Here is a 15,759-nt window from a genome sequence, read left to right as displayed (position 1 = left end):
GTCTGTCCCCACCGTGGTGCTCAGCCTGGCCTTGCCGCCCCGTGGCCCTTTCCTCGGCCTTTTGGTGCAGAGCTGGGCCCTTTGGGGTGAGGATGTGTCTCCCTGCGAGCCCAGAGGCGATGTCGCCCTTGGCCACGGCCAGGACGGAGCTGGCTGGGTCCCCAAATCCCCGAGCATCCTCAGCCCCCGCTGCAAGCGGCATGGGACGGAGGCACTCGCAGGTCCCTTCCCACCGCAGAGCAGCAAGCCGGCTGCAAAATCCCCAAGTTACGGGTGAAAAAGAAAATAAAAAGTAGCCAAACCTTCAAATCGCAGCGTCGTGACCTGCTTTGGGGCTGGGCTGGAGCAGGCAAGAGCAGAGCACCGGCACGCAAGAGGTTAACTCACGCTCAGTGCTCTGGCCGGGCCGGTGAAAGGTTTGGAGAACAAACCTTTCAGCCGCCCTCAGCATCCCTCCAAGATGCTCTGGGCGATGAATTCTGCTTGCTGGAGCACTGTGCCTCCCCCAGAGAGGGTCCCAGATGCTCCTATAAAGCCAAAACCCCATGAAAGGAGGTGACCTCTTCGCAGGGTGAGTCCAGGCACATCCCACAGACCAAAGTGGACAGCGTGAAGTCCTCCTCTGTTTCAACCACGATGCTGGACATGGCTTTCTGCAGAGTTTCTCCTGTTTTCCCTCCCTGAAGGGTGCGGAGAGGTGGTTACAGGGTTTTCGTTGCCAGAACAAGGGGTGGGCAGGAGCGTGGTGGCCACTTGGGCAAGGAGAAGACACTGAGATGAATGCAGATGGGAAAAAGAGGAGGTTTCCCAGAAAAAAGGACCCACAGCTTGTTGAGCGATAACGTTTAGTGGGAAAAGTCCCCTCTCACTTGGGATTACAGGAGGTGGAGAAGATCATGGAGGAGCTGGAGGGGATCCAGCTCAAACCCCATCCAGATGCAGATGTTCTGGATGAGCAGCACACGACTTGCCCACGTTTCTGCAAAAACCCAGCGTCGGTGCTCCCCGTTGCATCCCACTTCCCAACGATGATGCCCAAGGTGGAGGTGGGACCACGGGCACCTTCAAGCAGCCCTGAAAGTCCGAAGGAGAAGGTTTTGGGGCAGGGGAGGCCGGAGAGGTGAGGACCGCAAGCAGCATCCGACAACAGGGAGCCACCGAGAGTTTTTCTTTCCTTTTAAACTTGGGTAAACAAACTTGCTCGGAGTCTAAGCCGCCGTGGCAGTGATACATAGCTTTTGAGCTAATTTATGTAAAATAAAGAGGGCTCATTTAGCACCTTTCCACCCTTAATATAACACCCATACATCAGAGGGCTGCACGGCAGCCACGACAGCCTCGGCTATTAGTCACCGGCGACGCAGCCAAATTTGGCTTTGGGGAATGGCAATGCAGATGCCCGTTGCACCCCGCTTGGCCTCTGACCACCCTCCTTATACCCCAAGTATCCCTTTTGCGTCGAGTCAGATGGTTTTCCCAGCCTGGAATTTCCAAATCTGGCCCCAGTTGTTGGAGTTAGGGTCCCATCAACCTCAAGGGGCCAAAAATCAGCATCTCCTCGCTCCTGCCCCGCCAGCGACTGCGGCCCCGGTCCAACAAGAACGGTGGAAACGGCTCATTTCTCCATAAGGAAACTTCATTAGCTAATATCCATGCAGCAGCACGAAACCCATGCTTTGCAGTTCAAAGCAAATATGATTACAGAAGTAGAAATATAGATTTCTTTTTTTGGGGAAGAAAAAAAAAAAAAAAAAGGTGATTTTTAAATCGACCGTAATTAGCTTCCCGACTTCGGTACGGGCTTGCACGGAGCCGAGATGCTTTCAGAGCATCCACGCCTGATTTCAAATGTATTCCTCAAAACATCGAGGAGGGTAAAAATGAAATAAAACCAAAATAGGTTGTAAAAGGACTAAACCGGTCCAGTTTCTCACCTCGGGTGGAGGGCGATGCTGCTCCTGGAAAGGATGGAGCAGTGGATGCTCCACCCCGCAGCCGGGGACAGGCAAACGCCGCATCCCAAAACGCCCTGCCACAAAAGCGAGGGGGGGGACGGACCTGGAGAAAACGAGGGTCTCGCTTAACCCACCCCGGCAAACGAAAATATATTTTCCGCTTTTGTGCATGGGAGATCCTGCAAATGGCGTGATCAATCTTGGGTCGCATCTCGCGCGCCTTCACTGTCTCCCCCCGCTTTCTCCTCTGCATTTCGGCAGCCACGCAATCCATCTTCCAGGAACCAGGTATATAATTTCTAGTTAGCGAAAGCCGGGCTAAGAAACCCCTTTTTCATTACGATGATTGAACTGCTTCCAAAGAGAGGAACCGGGGCTGGATCACGAGCTCTCCATCGAAAGCCGGGTGGCTTTTGCTGAGCTTGTCAGCCTCGCTGGAGAATTAGGACTTCCAGCGCTCTTCCTCCTGATGAAAATCAACATTTATTTTGCCTAAGCCTAAGAAGGTGTCAGGCAGACGGAGAAACTTGCCACTCTTCGCGAGGAGAAGGGAGGGAAAAGAAGAAAATCTAATAGAAATATATTATCAAGTTCGAGGAGTGGACAGTGCAGTAAATCACGCTTCAGGTGGCACCATTATATTTTTCAATAAAACCTGGCCTTCCCCCAGACGCCGCCGAGCCGAGCGGCTCCAGCTGCACCCGACGGGAAAGGTAAAACAAAATTCGTTTCATCCAGATGCTGCTACAGGAGGATTTAAAGGGATTTAAAGGTGGGGAATCCCCTCGGATGGGGGATAAAAGGAGGTGGGTCAGGTCCTTGTCCCCAAAGCCTCTCCCTGCCCGCCGCTCCTGACTGCTGAGGGTTTAAAAAAAATGGCTTTTCTCCCCAAGCTGCGAGGGTGGGAGGCAGCTGGAGACGCCCCACATCACGGCTGGAAGATGCCCAAGCCCCAAAACCAGGGGATGCAGGGGAAGACGGCTCACTTGCAGCTTTCCCAACTCCACCATCCGACTATAAAAAGCTTTGCCGGAGGGAAAGCCGGTTATATTGATGTTTTCCTTTCCCGACCAACCTCCAGCCCGATGGGATGTTCGGTCTCCATCGCTCTCCCGATGCTGCCAAGGGGTTTCGTCCTCTCCCGCATCCAACCGGGCTCCAGGAAGGGGCTTCGCACAGGGCACGGTACCCACAGCCACCTCGCTCCTCCCAGAGAGCTGACCCCGTGTGAAATGGCCCCAAATCAAAAATATAATCCCGTTTCCCAAAGGAAAGCAGGCTAATGAGGCGGCTGCAATTAGCAGGAGCTTTAACGGCCAGCCAGCCAATGCTCTGGCTGTTAATACAGCAAAGGGGGTGCAAAAGTTTCCACCTGATGGCTCGGAGCACCCAGACACGTCCCAGCATCTCCCTGACGGATGCTCGATGTTTAACACCCACAAGGAGAAATCCCCCAAACTCCACACACACTTTTTTTCCCCCATTCCCAAAGGAAAAATAACCCTTAACCCTTTCCCAGCCACTTCGGGGGAGCCCGGAGGCTGAATCTGCTTTGGAAATGGCTTTTCCTTTTGCAGCGAAAGAGCTCGGCTGAGTCAGCTCCCGGAGAAACTTATGCTGGGAGATGCTTTTTTTTGATAAATTAAAATTATTATTATTTTTTTAATAAAGCCCAAGAACAAAAGGCGGGGTGGAAAGGCCAGCGGCAAAGGCTTAGCCCCAGAATTTTCCGCAAGTGATTTTTCACATGGAAGAAGCAGCCTGAGGGCTGGATCTCCTTGGCTCGATCCTGCACTAAATCCAGCCGGTGAGACAACCTGCCCCAAAAGCTCACCCTGCTGCTCTTCCACCCAAACCTTCTGCCCCTCAGGTGAGGGAAGCATCAAGGCTGGGATGTTGGGAGAAGCTTTGTCCAGAAGGAAAAACGCTCAAATGTTTTCTGGCTTCCTAACCGGGATGTTTGAAGCAGGGACGTGCTGGGGGAGATGTCCCACAACTACCAGGCAGTGCCCATCTCCTGCCATGCTTGCAGAGCAGGACATCTGTGTCGGGACATCCTTTCCATGTATCTTCTCCTTAATTCCTTCTTTTTGGAGGAAAAAAGCAACCAGCAAACCAGCCACGAGCTGCAGCGGTGGGAGAGGGGCTTCGCTGGGTTGCGGGCATGGCAGAGATGCTTTGTGGTCTGGTGGTACACGGTGACATGGCCACGATGACGTACGGGGAACACCACAACTTATCTTCACTGGTGAGCTGAAGCCTATCCTGAAGAAGACAGGATTTCACCATCGCGGAGGGCTCTTCCATCTCCAGTTTTTAGGTCATTAAATAACTCGGGGGGGGGAAACAACAGGGCTGCCACGTGGCAGTGGGCTGAGCAAGAGGGGTCTTCAGAAATCCTGAGCAAAGTCTAAAAGCCCTGGTCTCCAGACCCTCCATCACAGGCAGACAAGACCCTAAAAAACGGGTAAAAAATTAATATGGAAGAAGCAGATTTCAGTCCTGGCAAAGGAGTGAGACTTGGCAGGCCTGAAAGTCGCCTGCAAATCGATATGGGAAGAGGATTGGAAACATGCAGGCGGCTTGGTCCAGGCAGAAAGTAAATCAGAGAAGAGTATTTTCGACGGCCTTTTGTGGGAGAAGAAACCGATGATTCTGATTCAGAGCGAGAGCCCAATTAGAAAAAGTCACAGCACTCATCGGGTTTACTGGAAGTTTCAACTAAATTGGCCACTAGGCAATCAGGAAATTAAACGGCAGTGAAGTTTCTGACTTTTGGACCTTCTCAGAGCCACCAAGACACGAGGAGGTCCAACGCCAGCCTTCAACAACACCCGTGGTATCTGCAGCACCCCAAAGCCTGATGGTACCCCAAGCCTGATGGTGTCCTGAAGCAGGATCGGGGCGTTAGGAGGGGATGGAGATGGAGGGGATGGAGGGATGGAGGCAAGGGCTGCCAGATATAAGGCATCGCTGCAGAGGGAGGGGCAAGGTCCACCAGGGAGTACCCCCCTGGGGAGGTCCACCAGCATGAGTACCAGGCCGTCTGTCTCTCCAGGCTGCGAAGGAAGCACCCATGGCCAAGAAGAAGATATCTGAAACCAGTATCCAGGATGGATGAAAGCAACCTAAGCCTCCCCCACCGCAGAGACCCCCACCGAACAGCCCCCAAGACCTGCTGACTCAGGAGGAGAAGATGCAATTGTTAACGACCCGAGCAGATCCGGCCCGTTAACAGGAAACCAATTAGACTGATACACGTTGTCCTGCGCAAGGGATGGGTGCAGCCCGCTACCTGCAGCTCGATAGATTTTTGCATTAGAAAAAGCAATTCTATTAGAGGTTTGTTAATTCAGTTATGAAAGAGTTTTGATGCTCTCTAATTAAACTCTCCCTGCGTGCCCGACGGAGCGTGCGTTGGCCGGGGGGCTGGCGAGGGAAGCATCCGCCTGCAGCGGGATAACACGGCAAAGGCGAGGAGGAGACGAGGGTGAGCACAGGAGCCACCCATCACCACCTGCTAGGTGCGTGGCTCATCCTCTCCGTTATAAGAAAGATCTGCCAAGTGCCAGGAGAAGAGCTGGGAAGGTACCACCAAGGTCCACGCTGCCCTGGAGCCCTCCTGGCTGATGAGCCATGAGACAGGGAGGGTTCATGGGTACCTTCAGGAAGGAAGATGGAGATGTCCTGCTCCCTGTCTGGACCCTGCTAGTTTATCCTACGAGAGCAGAAGACCTCAGGGGAAGGCAGTGATGGGAAGGCTGATTTAAGGACAAGAAGGTACATCAAGCATGCTCCTAAATCCCTTTTCCTTTCCCTGCAGATTTCAGGGCTTGGTGTCCTGCCGCCCTTCCTCTCCTTAGCTTGTCCTTGTCCCCTTGGTATCATCTGCTGAGGATCTAGGAGGTCCTGTAACTCCCATGGGCTCTCACCATGACCATCAAAGTGCCTCCACCTGCTCCTGCCATCTCCTACCTTCCTCCTAAGAGGTTCTGCCAAGGGACAAGTCCCCAGCCACGTGGCCTTGACTTCTCAGTCTCTTCTCAGAGACGTGCTGAGCTGGACCTTAGTGTTTAGGCATGTCCTCTCGTGCCTAAACTCATCCCTGGCTCTCCTCCAGCCCTCCCAGATGCTTCTACCCTGCAGCTCCTTGAGCCACCCACAAATGACCAATAAAGCTTCAGAGCTCTTGCTAATTAGGAGAATACGGCAAATGGGGAAACTGAGGCATGCAGAGGTCAAACACCATTATCCTGCTAAAACCCCTGTTCCTGCATAAAGATTTCAGTTGCTGCTCTTGCCTGCAGAGGCTAAAATTACTGTGACCGAAGATTTCAGATGATCTGTAACCATCTCCCAGCAGTCTGACCCGCCCCAGGGACCCATGAGGGGACCAGGAGCAGCCCTGCGGCGTCCCCTGGCTCTCCGCAAGCCAAAGGCCACACGGGAATAACCCGAGGCAAAGCAGCCCTCAGCCCATTGGCCTCCTCACTCTTCCCAACCTGGTGGGTGACCAAGCCAGGCACACATCGCAGCGGCCCTGAGATGTCACAAACCACCTCATCGGCCACTGTCCCACTGCCCTTATTAGATGGTCGACTGATCTGGCTCCAAAGCTTGCTGCGTTTCTTGCTGCTGTGAGCACCCAGGAGGCGTGGAGCAAACAGGGGTACAGCAGAGTCAAGGAGTTATTGTCACACTTTGGGTGATGCATCAAGACCTTCAAGCAGGTTCCTCAAAAGTTGGGAGGCCCAGGAAAGAGCTTCTCCAGCACCTAGGCCAGACTCTGGGGAAGAGAGGTCCTTTCCAGTGACCAGCTTTCCAAGAGAGGCCTGACAACTATTGGCCATAACGCCCCCACCACCAATGGGGGAGACCCACCAGGACCCTGCTCAGAAAGGAGGTGCTGGCAATGACAAGTCAATGGAGGAAACCTGGAGGAGGAATATATAGAGGAGGAGAAGAAAGGCTGGGAAGAGTGCGTGGGACAGAAGAGCTGCCCTCAGCCAAGTTGTGGGAGATCCTGAGGCCATGGAGGTGGCCCCACCTGAACAAGAGGATGTGGTCCCACCCAAAGAAGAAGCCATAGAGGTGGACCAGCTGCAGGTGCAGCCATTGGCCCATGACTTCATCATGGCCAAGGTCTTTTCCAAAAAGAGGCAACGAGCCCCACCAGGAAGGCCAAGACCCCTGCTCCCCACCAGCCAGGACTTAAGATCCTCAGATAAGTCCAAGGTGGCTCAGATGTCTCTTGAGGGTAACTGGGATGGAGGAGATGGAGCGAGGGGGTTTCTGTCTGGAGAAGAGAAGACTAATGGGGAACTGTTATCTTCAACTGTGCTCAAATAATCGCTGTCTTCAGTTGCCTAAAGGTGGTTGAAGATGGAGCTGGACTCTCCATGGAGGCGCACAAGGGAAAATGGATCAATAAAAGAAAACTATATAAAAAATTGTTCCCCTGGATAAACAAAAGGCTTCAGATTTATCACGAAGAAGTCTGAGTTCAGCACTGAGGTCTGCACTAAATGCTTCATTAGCGGTGCTTTTCAGGATTGGGCTAATTTGGTAGCGCGGTGAAAATCTCCAACACTTGCGAGACCACACCTGGAGCTCTGCCGGCTCCCCAGTATAGAAGGACATGGACATACTGGAGTGAGTTCAGTGGAGGCCACCGAGATGGTCGGGGTTGGAGCACAGGATGTACGAGGAGATGTCTGTGACCATACAGAGAAACCAGTTCCCTGTATTTTATCCACAAAAACATTTCCTCCATGACCCTACTAAGAGGAGCAAACTGCACTAAGTCCCACCGGGGTCAAAGCTGACAGTAGATGCCGACTCCTGTTATCCCAGGACAATCCCCTGTCCTGGGTTTGGCTGGGATGGAGTTAATTTTCTTCACAGCAGCTATGGGGCTATGGTTTGGATTTGTGCTGGAAACAGGGTTGATAACACAGGGATGTTTCCGTTATTGCTGAGCAGTGCTGACACAGAGTCCAGGCCTTTTCTGCTCCTCACCCCACCCCACCAGCGAGGAGGCTGGGGGTGCACAAGGAGTTGGGAGGGGACACGGCTGGGACAGCTGACCCCAACTGACCCAAGGGACATCCCCACACCGTATGACGCCATGCTCAGCATATAAAGCTGGGGGAAGAAGAAGGAAAGCGAGGATGTTCGGAGTGATGCCGTTTGTCTTCCCTAGTAACCACAACACACGATGGAGCCCTGCTCTCCTGGAGATGGCTGAGCACCTGCCTGCCGATGGGAAGGAGGGAATGAATTCCTTGCTTTGCTTTGCTTGCGTGTGTGGCTTTTGCTTTACCTATTAAACTGTCTTTATCTCAACCCACGAGGATTTTTTTTTTTAACTTTTACTCTTCTGCTTCTCTCCCCCATCCCACCGGGGGGGAGTGAGCGAGCGGCTGGGTGGTGCTGAGTTGCCGGCTGGGATTAAACCACGACACCCCCTTGTATCTTAGCCCTCCATCCCCAACCACGAAGATGCTCTCTGGAAGGCTCCAGGGCATCTTCTGCCGGCAGCTTACACCGATCTAAAGGGTTGGTGGCCTCACCTGGCTGCCAAAATAAGTTTTGAATCAAAGAGCTGGTGTCAGAAGCAGCGTTGGAGACACCACGGGACCCTCGGCACAGCCAAGGAGGACCGGCCGCTTCCACGTAGAGGGATTAATTTCTTAAATTCTTAAGGAGCTGGGGATGGTCGGACCAGGATCTGGCACCAAGGGGTTGCCCATCCCTGCAGTCAGTGCCCCGCTGGGGGTGGCTCTCAAGCACGGGTCCAGCCCAGTGGAGAAGGAGGAAAAATTTGCATTTCCAAAGTTATTCCTCCAGAAGTGAAAGCTGTAAACAAACCCAGAAGCGCTGCACCTCCACGAATTCCTCCAAAGCCAAAGCGTTTGAGCGTGCTCAGCGGAGCCGTTAAAAAAGACTGTAGCGAGCATCTTCCATTAACGTTACGACCGTGAAATATGACAATAAAATGATAGCCGTATGGTCGCAAATTTGCAGCCCGCCGAGTTGCTAGGGGTTTATCGTCACTCAAACGTGCAGAGAGCTGTAAAATGTTTACAGAAAGGGTCGTTTGCAGCTATAAAATCCTCTTTTCTCTCCTAAACAAGGCTGAGTGGAGCCATTTACAAACCCCTGAATGTTCATCGGGGGAGAGGGGAACATCTGTTCTCTCCAGGAGTTTTCAGTGATCTTCTCGAACAAATTAACTAAAATGGGTGCTTTCTAATTAAATTAGCACTCGATTGGAATGGTTTGCATTGGTGCGCTTGCTTACAATTAGCGCGGGGAGGCCAGTTAGGCTCCAGCGCAGGCTATTTAACTGGAAGGTGAAATATGGAAAAGCCCATTACCTGGAAACTGGTGTCGGAGGGGTAGGGGAGCCCGCGTTCCCTCCAGCTCTGCCCTGACGGGTGGAGAACACAAGGAGGCGAAGGATGGGATGCCACCAAGCCCACCCTTCCTAGCTGGGATGCTCGGCTGGAAGCCGCTTGCTCTCCCCATGTCGTACAAATGGGCTTTTTGGAGGATGCTCAGAAAGCACCAGCGCCCTCAAATTACTCCTCCGACCCCGAATTACAATCGCAGGTTGGGAACCCTCCCCACGGGAGGATGGCAGCAGGTTCTGCTCCACGCATGCAGACCACATCACTCCTTTCCACTCCCCTTTTTCTATATCCCGACGCCAGAGGCTGCAGACCCCCACCGAGACCCCGCAAACTGATGCTGTTGCCCACACGGGTCCTTAAAGGTCATCTCCAAACCCCCGCTCCGTCCCTCCCGCACGCGGCGCCGGCATTGTTCCTCGTTCCTCCTGCGTTTACCAGTATTAAAAGCGCATTTTCTCAAATTGTGACCGTTTAACCAAGCAATTCAGCTCACTCTGTAATAATAATCTGTCCTCCTCCTTATTTACTACCCCACCAATTTGTGTGTCATCTTCAGGCTTTACAAGCAGAAACCGAATATTATCCTTGGTACAAAGGCTGCAGCGGGGAAGGCGCAGACCCCCAAACCCCATTGCAGACACCAGCTACTAGCTACGACTACGCAAGGACTCATCCTGACCACCCGCTTAGCTCACAGCAGCACCTTAAGCTCACAAGCACCAGTTCTGGCTTTAAAGGTGATTTGGCCACCATGAAGCATTTGGTCCTTTAGCGGCCTCTTCGGATGCTGGCTCGTTAGTAGCCAAGGCTCCTTTTCTCCCCTTAGGTTATGGGGGTCCCCAGCTGCTGCTGTGTCCCCAGGCCCCTTCGTTTGTGTGTTGAGATGAGACTTTAAATTACCGAGCGCATCCCAGCACCGAGTACGGGCAAACCCAGGCACCGAACAGCGCCCGGACTCATCGCGTGCGATCGCTGCATCCGTTTGGCATGGAAACTGCTTCATCATCATCAGATTTTACAGCCATCTGCAATTCCTGCCCGGTTTTCCTTTCCTACGGATCCTCCAGCATCCGCTTTCCAAACACCGCGTGTTCCCCGGGGCAAAGGCAAAGGAGCACGGAGGGATGCGCACCCCAACCCCGTATCCATCAGCTCCCCGCAGCCTTCCTCCCGACATCCCTGGGCTGAAGCAGCTCCTTCTACTCATCCTCCCACCCAAAACACCTGGAATTCATCCTCCTCTGAACGTGCAAACCGGAGTTAAGAGGAAAAGGAGGCCAGGATGATGCCTCTGCCTTCTCGACCGAGTTACTCTAGGCTGCAAAGTGCAATCCGGGGCGTTTTGACAGCGTTCTTGTCCGCGGATTAATTGCTCCGTCTTCATCGCAGAGAGAAAAAAACCCGATTAAGCCGCTGCTTCCCCGGCCCCGCCGCCAAGATCAAAAGGGAGTTGAACCAGGGCCAAGGAGAGGGAAGGAGGGAGGCGGGCGGGGGAAGAAATCCCTGGAAAGGGAAGCCGAGTGCTCCGAGAGGAGCTTTCCCAGCCGGAACGGTCCCTCGCTGTCTCCGCCGCACCACGGTTTGACAGCGCACGCGCTCGCCTGTGACTTCAGGAATATGTTGCTAATCCTGGGAATTTTCTTCCCGACAGCATTAAGGCGTCTCAGCCCTCCCTGGCTCGAAGGACTTCGTGGTCGAGGCAGGCAAAGCCTTGCAGATCCTCAGCACCCGCTTACAGGTGACCGGGCAAACGCCCCAGCCCAGCTTTCAGTGCTGAATTCATCCCTTCTCCCAGCGGGATCCCGCTCCGGCGGCACGGGATTGAAGACAGGGAGGGATGCTCCAACCCTTCGGTTCATACTGAGCCACATCTTGTGCCAGCCGAGCTGGCGGTGGGGATTTCACCATTACTGCCACAAAATATTTTGATTTCTGAGCCAGGCGCTGTCTCCCTTTCTGCGACGGCGCTCAGGAGATGCAGCTGCTGCACATCCCGCCAGCGAAGGACGGGAGATGAGAAGGAGAGCGTGAAGCATCATCTGGTTAAAAAACTCTCACCCAGCGCTGGGAAGGACGGGGCACGATCTCTGCCTCACCATCTCCATCACCTCTGCTCCTGCAGATGCATCCCCAGACTGCCCCAAAATCCCATCCCTTCCCACAGAGCTGCTGGGGATTAAGAGATTTTCCAGTGTAGGAGCTGAATTAGGAGAGGAGGAACCAAGGAAAAATGTTGGAGAAGCAGAAATGCAGCTAACCTCCACCACGAGCCGCTTTGCAGAGAAACAAAGACGTTTCTTCTCACCGCTTCAACACTTTTCCCCTGCTTTTTTTTTTTTCCCCAGTCAGTTCAGTCTCAAACAGCTGAAACATTTCCCTGAACTTTTCCAAAAATCAAAAAAACGTCGAGGCAGAAGCTGTTTTTTCTCACGTGTCGGAGTTCGTAAGAAGTTTTGCTCATCCTAAAACCCCAGTTTCCAAAAATCTTACTGATTTCCAAAGCTTCTTCCCTCACCTTTTAATAAAAGAGCCAAGCAGATCGTCTCAGACTAACACAGCTCTTCCATCGAACTTGCAATCTGCGAACGCCCCATCCCACCTCCCACCAGGGATGTTTTTATTTCAAAGCTTCGAAGCTATTTCACACCGGGAAGCATGTGCTATGGATGGTCCAGAGGTCCTGAGATGCTCCAGAGGTCCTTCTGCGGGTCCAGTGACGAGGCACAGCATCACCGCATCCCTCTGAGACACTCTCCTACCGAGGACCGCTGCGGCTCCATCATAAGGATGAGACTGGATTCATCATCGGATAATTTATAGGATAAGGAAGAAGGAGCCGATGAGAAAAGATGGGGACAAAATCCCACCGCACGGTTTCGGGAGCAGAGCCAGGGGCTCGTGCCCCTGCGTGACCAGAGATGCAAATCCCAGTTGCCATCCCAGTTTGAGCTCCCAGCGTAACTGGTTTGGTGACTCCTGAGAAACACCAATCCCACCAAAACCTATGGAGAGCAGCCCGGGAATAACTCTCCCGCTCAGTGAATCGGAACAGCTCGGAGCACGCGTGAGCAAAAGCAAAGCAAGTGCTTCCTACCTGGCTCGTCCTCCGACTCATCCTCCTCCTCCTCCACGTTGCAGCCCTGGTCACCGGAGGATGCTGGGGACTGGAGGGAGATGAAGGACGGCAGCTTTTGCAGCCAGCTGGTTGGCGAGGTACGCGCCTCTTTCCAAAACTTCACCTCTTGCTCCGCGCTGGAGGGTCCAGGCATTTCCCCATCATCGTGGAGCGGAGCTGGATCATTCCTGCAGGAGGCACATGGGAAAAATAATAAGGAAAAATAAAAACGATCCCACTTGGCAATGCTGGGTACGGCATCACGTGCAATGGAGGAGGCTGGGGTGAACCACCAGAGCTGCACACGGAGGCTCTCCGAGCTCCATCCCAGGCTGCTCCGTGTCTCCGATTTCCTGGGATCCAGCTCGGATTCAGTTGGAGTTTCTCACTCCCCAGCTGGATTCCCTGCCCTGCGCTTCCCTGCAGCTCTCGGATGCTCGCGGAGGTGCTGGGTTCCCCTTCGGGTGCCGGCTGGGCAGAGCAAGCGGAGGAGAGGGGAGATGGAGCGGGTAGGGAGCAGGGATGGCTCGGTGATGCCCTGCTGGGCTTGGCTCAGCCCCAGCCCTGCCGTCCTCCTCCGAGCCCAGCTAACGTGACACTTCAGCTCCTTCGACATCGCGATGGTGGTGCCAATAAAGGAAAAAAAAAAAAAGCCCCAAGCAGCTTCCAAGCTCTGGCGTGCTCCCTTCCCCGCGGAGGATGCCAGGAGCCGGCCCCGGGACGGGAGCGGGGTGCCTCCCCGCCGCCCAGCCCTGTGCTCATGCCTCCTTACCTAATAAGAGCAAGGAGCTATTTTACACCTCATTCACACCGGGGACGTGAGCTGGGTGTCATTCCAAGGCTCTTCCGTCACTCAGGATAAGGTCGGAGAGCCTGCTGAGTGCTCGTTCCCCTCTGCTACCTTACAAGGCAGGGTCAGGATGAGGCCCAGGACCAGGCAAGAGCACAGACCAGACTGGCGCAGCTCCCAGGTCCCCCCATTTCCATCCCACCTCCATCCCCACGTCCCGCTGCAAAGAGCCATGGAGGAGCCGAGCATCCAAGCCGGTATTTTCTCCTCCCGCTAACCAGGATTTTTAGATTTTTGGCTTTTAAAGCCAAATTTCAATTTGGTTTTAATTTTAATTACGTTGGGATGTAGTCATTTTGCAGGCAGGGCTCGGGGGTGAGGGCAGAGAAAAGCAAGGATGCGCCAAGCTCAAGAAGATCTGTCTCCCTGCAGAGATGAGGACCAACGTGTCCATCAGCCTGCGGGCTCCATCCCAGCACCCAAAAGCATCAGAGAGAGCTAAGAGAGCTTCCAAGGATTAACCAAGAAACCAGCCCAGCATCAAAAGGTTTCACAAAGCCTTTTGTATCTCCACATCCAACTCCATCTCTCCTTCTGCAGGCACTGAGTCCAGCCCCAAGGGCGAGCTCCTTCATGCCGTGCCGAGGGCTCAGCTCTGCTCTCCACCACGGAGGTGAGGAAGAGAGAAGAAGAGGGATGATGGCTTCCAGTTTCCCACAGAGCTATGGATATTCTGTACACAATTTTAGTGGTGGAGTCTCCATCAGGGCTCTGCCATCTCCCAGGAGGAACGTCTACAAAAGCCTCAGAGATACCTGGAGGTGCCGAAGCCCTGGGCAGCACATTTCTAAGGGTGAAGACACCCACGCTCCAACGGCACACATCGGGTAGCAAGATGCGAGCTATCCTCTCTTTCCTCTCCATCGGCTCTGCCTGGAGACCTCTCCTTCGAGCATGGACCCTGCCTATTGCCCATGGTGGCTCTACCAAGAAGGCACCGCAGCGACCCACATCTTAAAATAAACCAGCACACGGATGGATACACATCTGAAAGAGGAAACATCCAGAGCAGGCTGGGAAGAAAACTGTTTAAGAGCAGCAAACCGAGTTTCTTCTGCTCTTTCCTACCTGCCCGTCTCCTCCGAGACCCGTCTCCACTTGGAGGGGGGGTCACCACGGTCCCCATCTTCAGCCTCTCTTGGGTGGCGCTTCTTCTGCGGGTGCAGCAGCTTGCACCGGGCACCCCTGGGGCAGACGCCTTTCTTGGCGAAGTCGGGGCAAACCAGCGTGTGTTTCTTCTTGCACTGCGAGGGAAAAAGAAAGCAACGTTGGGAAAGGCAGAGAAAGTCTCGCGGGGAGCACAGGTTCCCAGAGCTGGGCTCCTTCAGGTGGCACCAACACGATGCTAAAGGAAGAGAAGGATGTGTTGGTGCTTCCTTCTCCGTATTAAAATACTATTCCATGCCAAAATACTATTAAAAATAATACTCTCCTCTGGGAGACACTACACACTCACCCAAAGCTTTCCAAGTGCCGGATTTTACGGACCCAAACTACCAAACTCTTAACAGCAATGATCTGCCCCCAAGGTGGTGATGCTGGGAGGTCCCAAAGAGGTTAACTGGGCTGGAGAAGCTGGTTTTGGAGAGGACACAGGGTTTTCTTGCCCCAGACATGCTTGGGACTTGGGGAGGAGCAGGGAAGAGCAGCAACAAAGCACGTTCCTTTTAGGACTTTTTGGGATTGCTGCCTGGACCACCCTCCTGACGAAGGTGGCCCAAAGCTGAAGCTCAACCAACTCTGCTTGGGGCTTGGGAATGAGCTTGGCCAATGCTCTCCTGTCCGGGGAGACTTAACATGGCCACAGCACAGCATTGGCAAAATGACAGCATCGGGATGTTCAGCCCTGAAAGTGCTTCTGCGCTCCCAGCCCAACATTTCGGTGGCTCCCAGCAGCAACGCTCCCAGCCATCCGCGCAGCCACCGCCTGCGCCGGTGGGAGGGAGGCATCGGCAGTGCTCCACAGCTTCCCCCCGGACAAGGCCTTCTGCTGGGAAATGGCACTTTTTGGCAGCGGGAAAGGCACAAGAGATGCAGGCAAGGCAGAGGAGACACCTTCAGGTGTGATTTCCAGCTGGGTGGCTGGGAACGTTGGCCAGGGAAGGGAGAAAGAACAGCCTCTCCCTAATCTCCAGCTGTTCCCAACACCGTGACAGCAACACCCAGCAAGCCAGAGAGCTCGTCCCAGTGCATCCCGAGGGATGGAGGCTGGGAGCAGGTCCTGGAGCACTGCTCAGCCCCGCAATGTCCAAGGGGACCCACTCCCACCCAGGATGCTCCCTCCCAGCCCACCTGATGAGCCCACCTTGGCTCTTGCAGGGTGACAGGCACCACACCACGACACCATGGCAAGACACATGGCGCAACGAAGGGTCCACAACACCAGGATCCATTCACCTGTTCACCTTCTCCACAAGCAAAGAC

At 54.0% G+C, this 15,759-nt stretch overlaps 1 protein-coding gene across 1 annotated transcript in view; it reads right to left on the bottom strand.

Moving 5' to 3' along the window:
* The window catches only part of ZC3H3 (zinc finger CCCH-type containing 3), a 184,389-nt gene that overhangs the window by 2,205 nt on the left and 166,425 nt on the right, over positions 1-15,759 (bottom strand). Inside the window, exons 10-11 of the mRNA XM_082314797.1 lie at positions 14,404-14,579; positions 12,465-12,673 (exon numbers count right to left, since the gene is read on the bottom strand). Of these exons, the coding sequence (XP_082170923.1) occupies positions 12,465-12,673; positions 14,404-14,579 (385 nt within the window). The remainder of the gene's footprint in view (positions 1-12,464; positions 12,674-14,403; positions 14,580-15,759) is intronic.

This window comes from Platalea leucorodia, assembly GCF_965183815.1.
Source record: "Platalea leucorodia genome assembly, chromosome: 1".
Taxonomy (NCBI): Eukaryota; Metazoa; Chordata; class Aves; order Pelecaniformes; family Threskiornithidae; genus Platalea; species Platalea leucorodia.
This window is presented reverse-complemented; position numbering and strand designations above follow the sequence as displayed.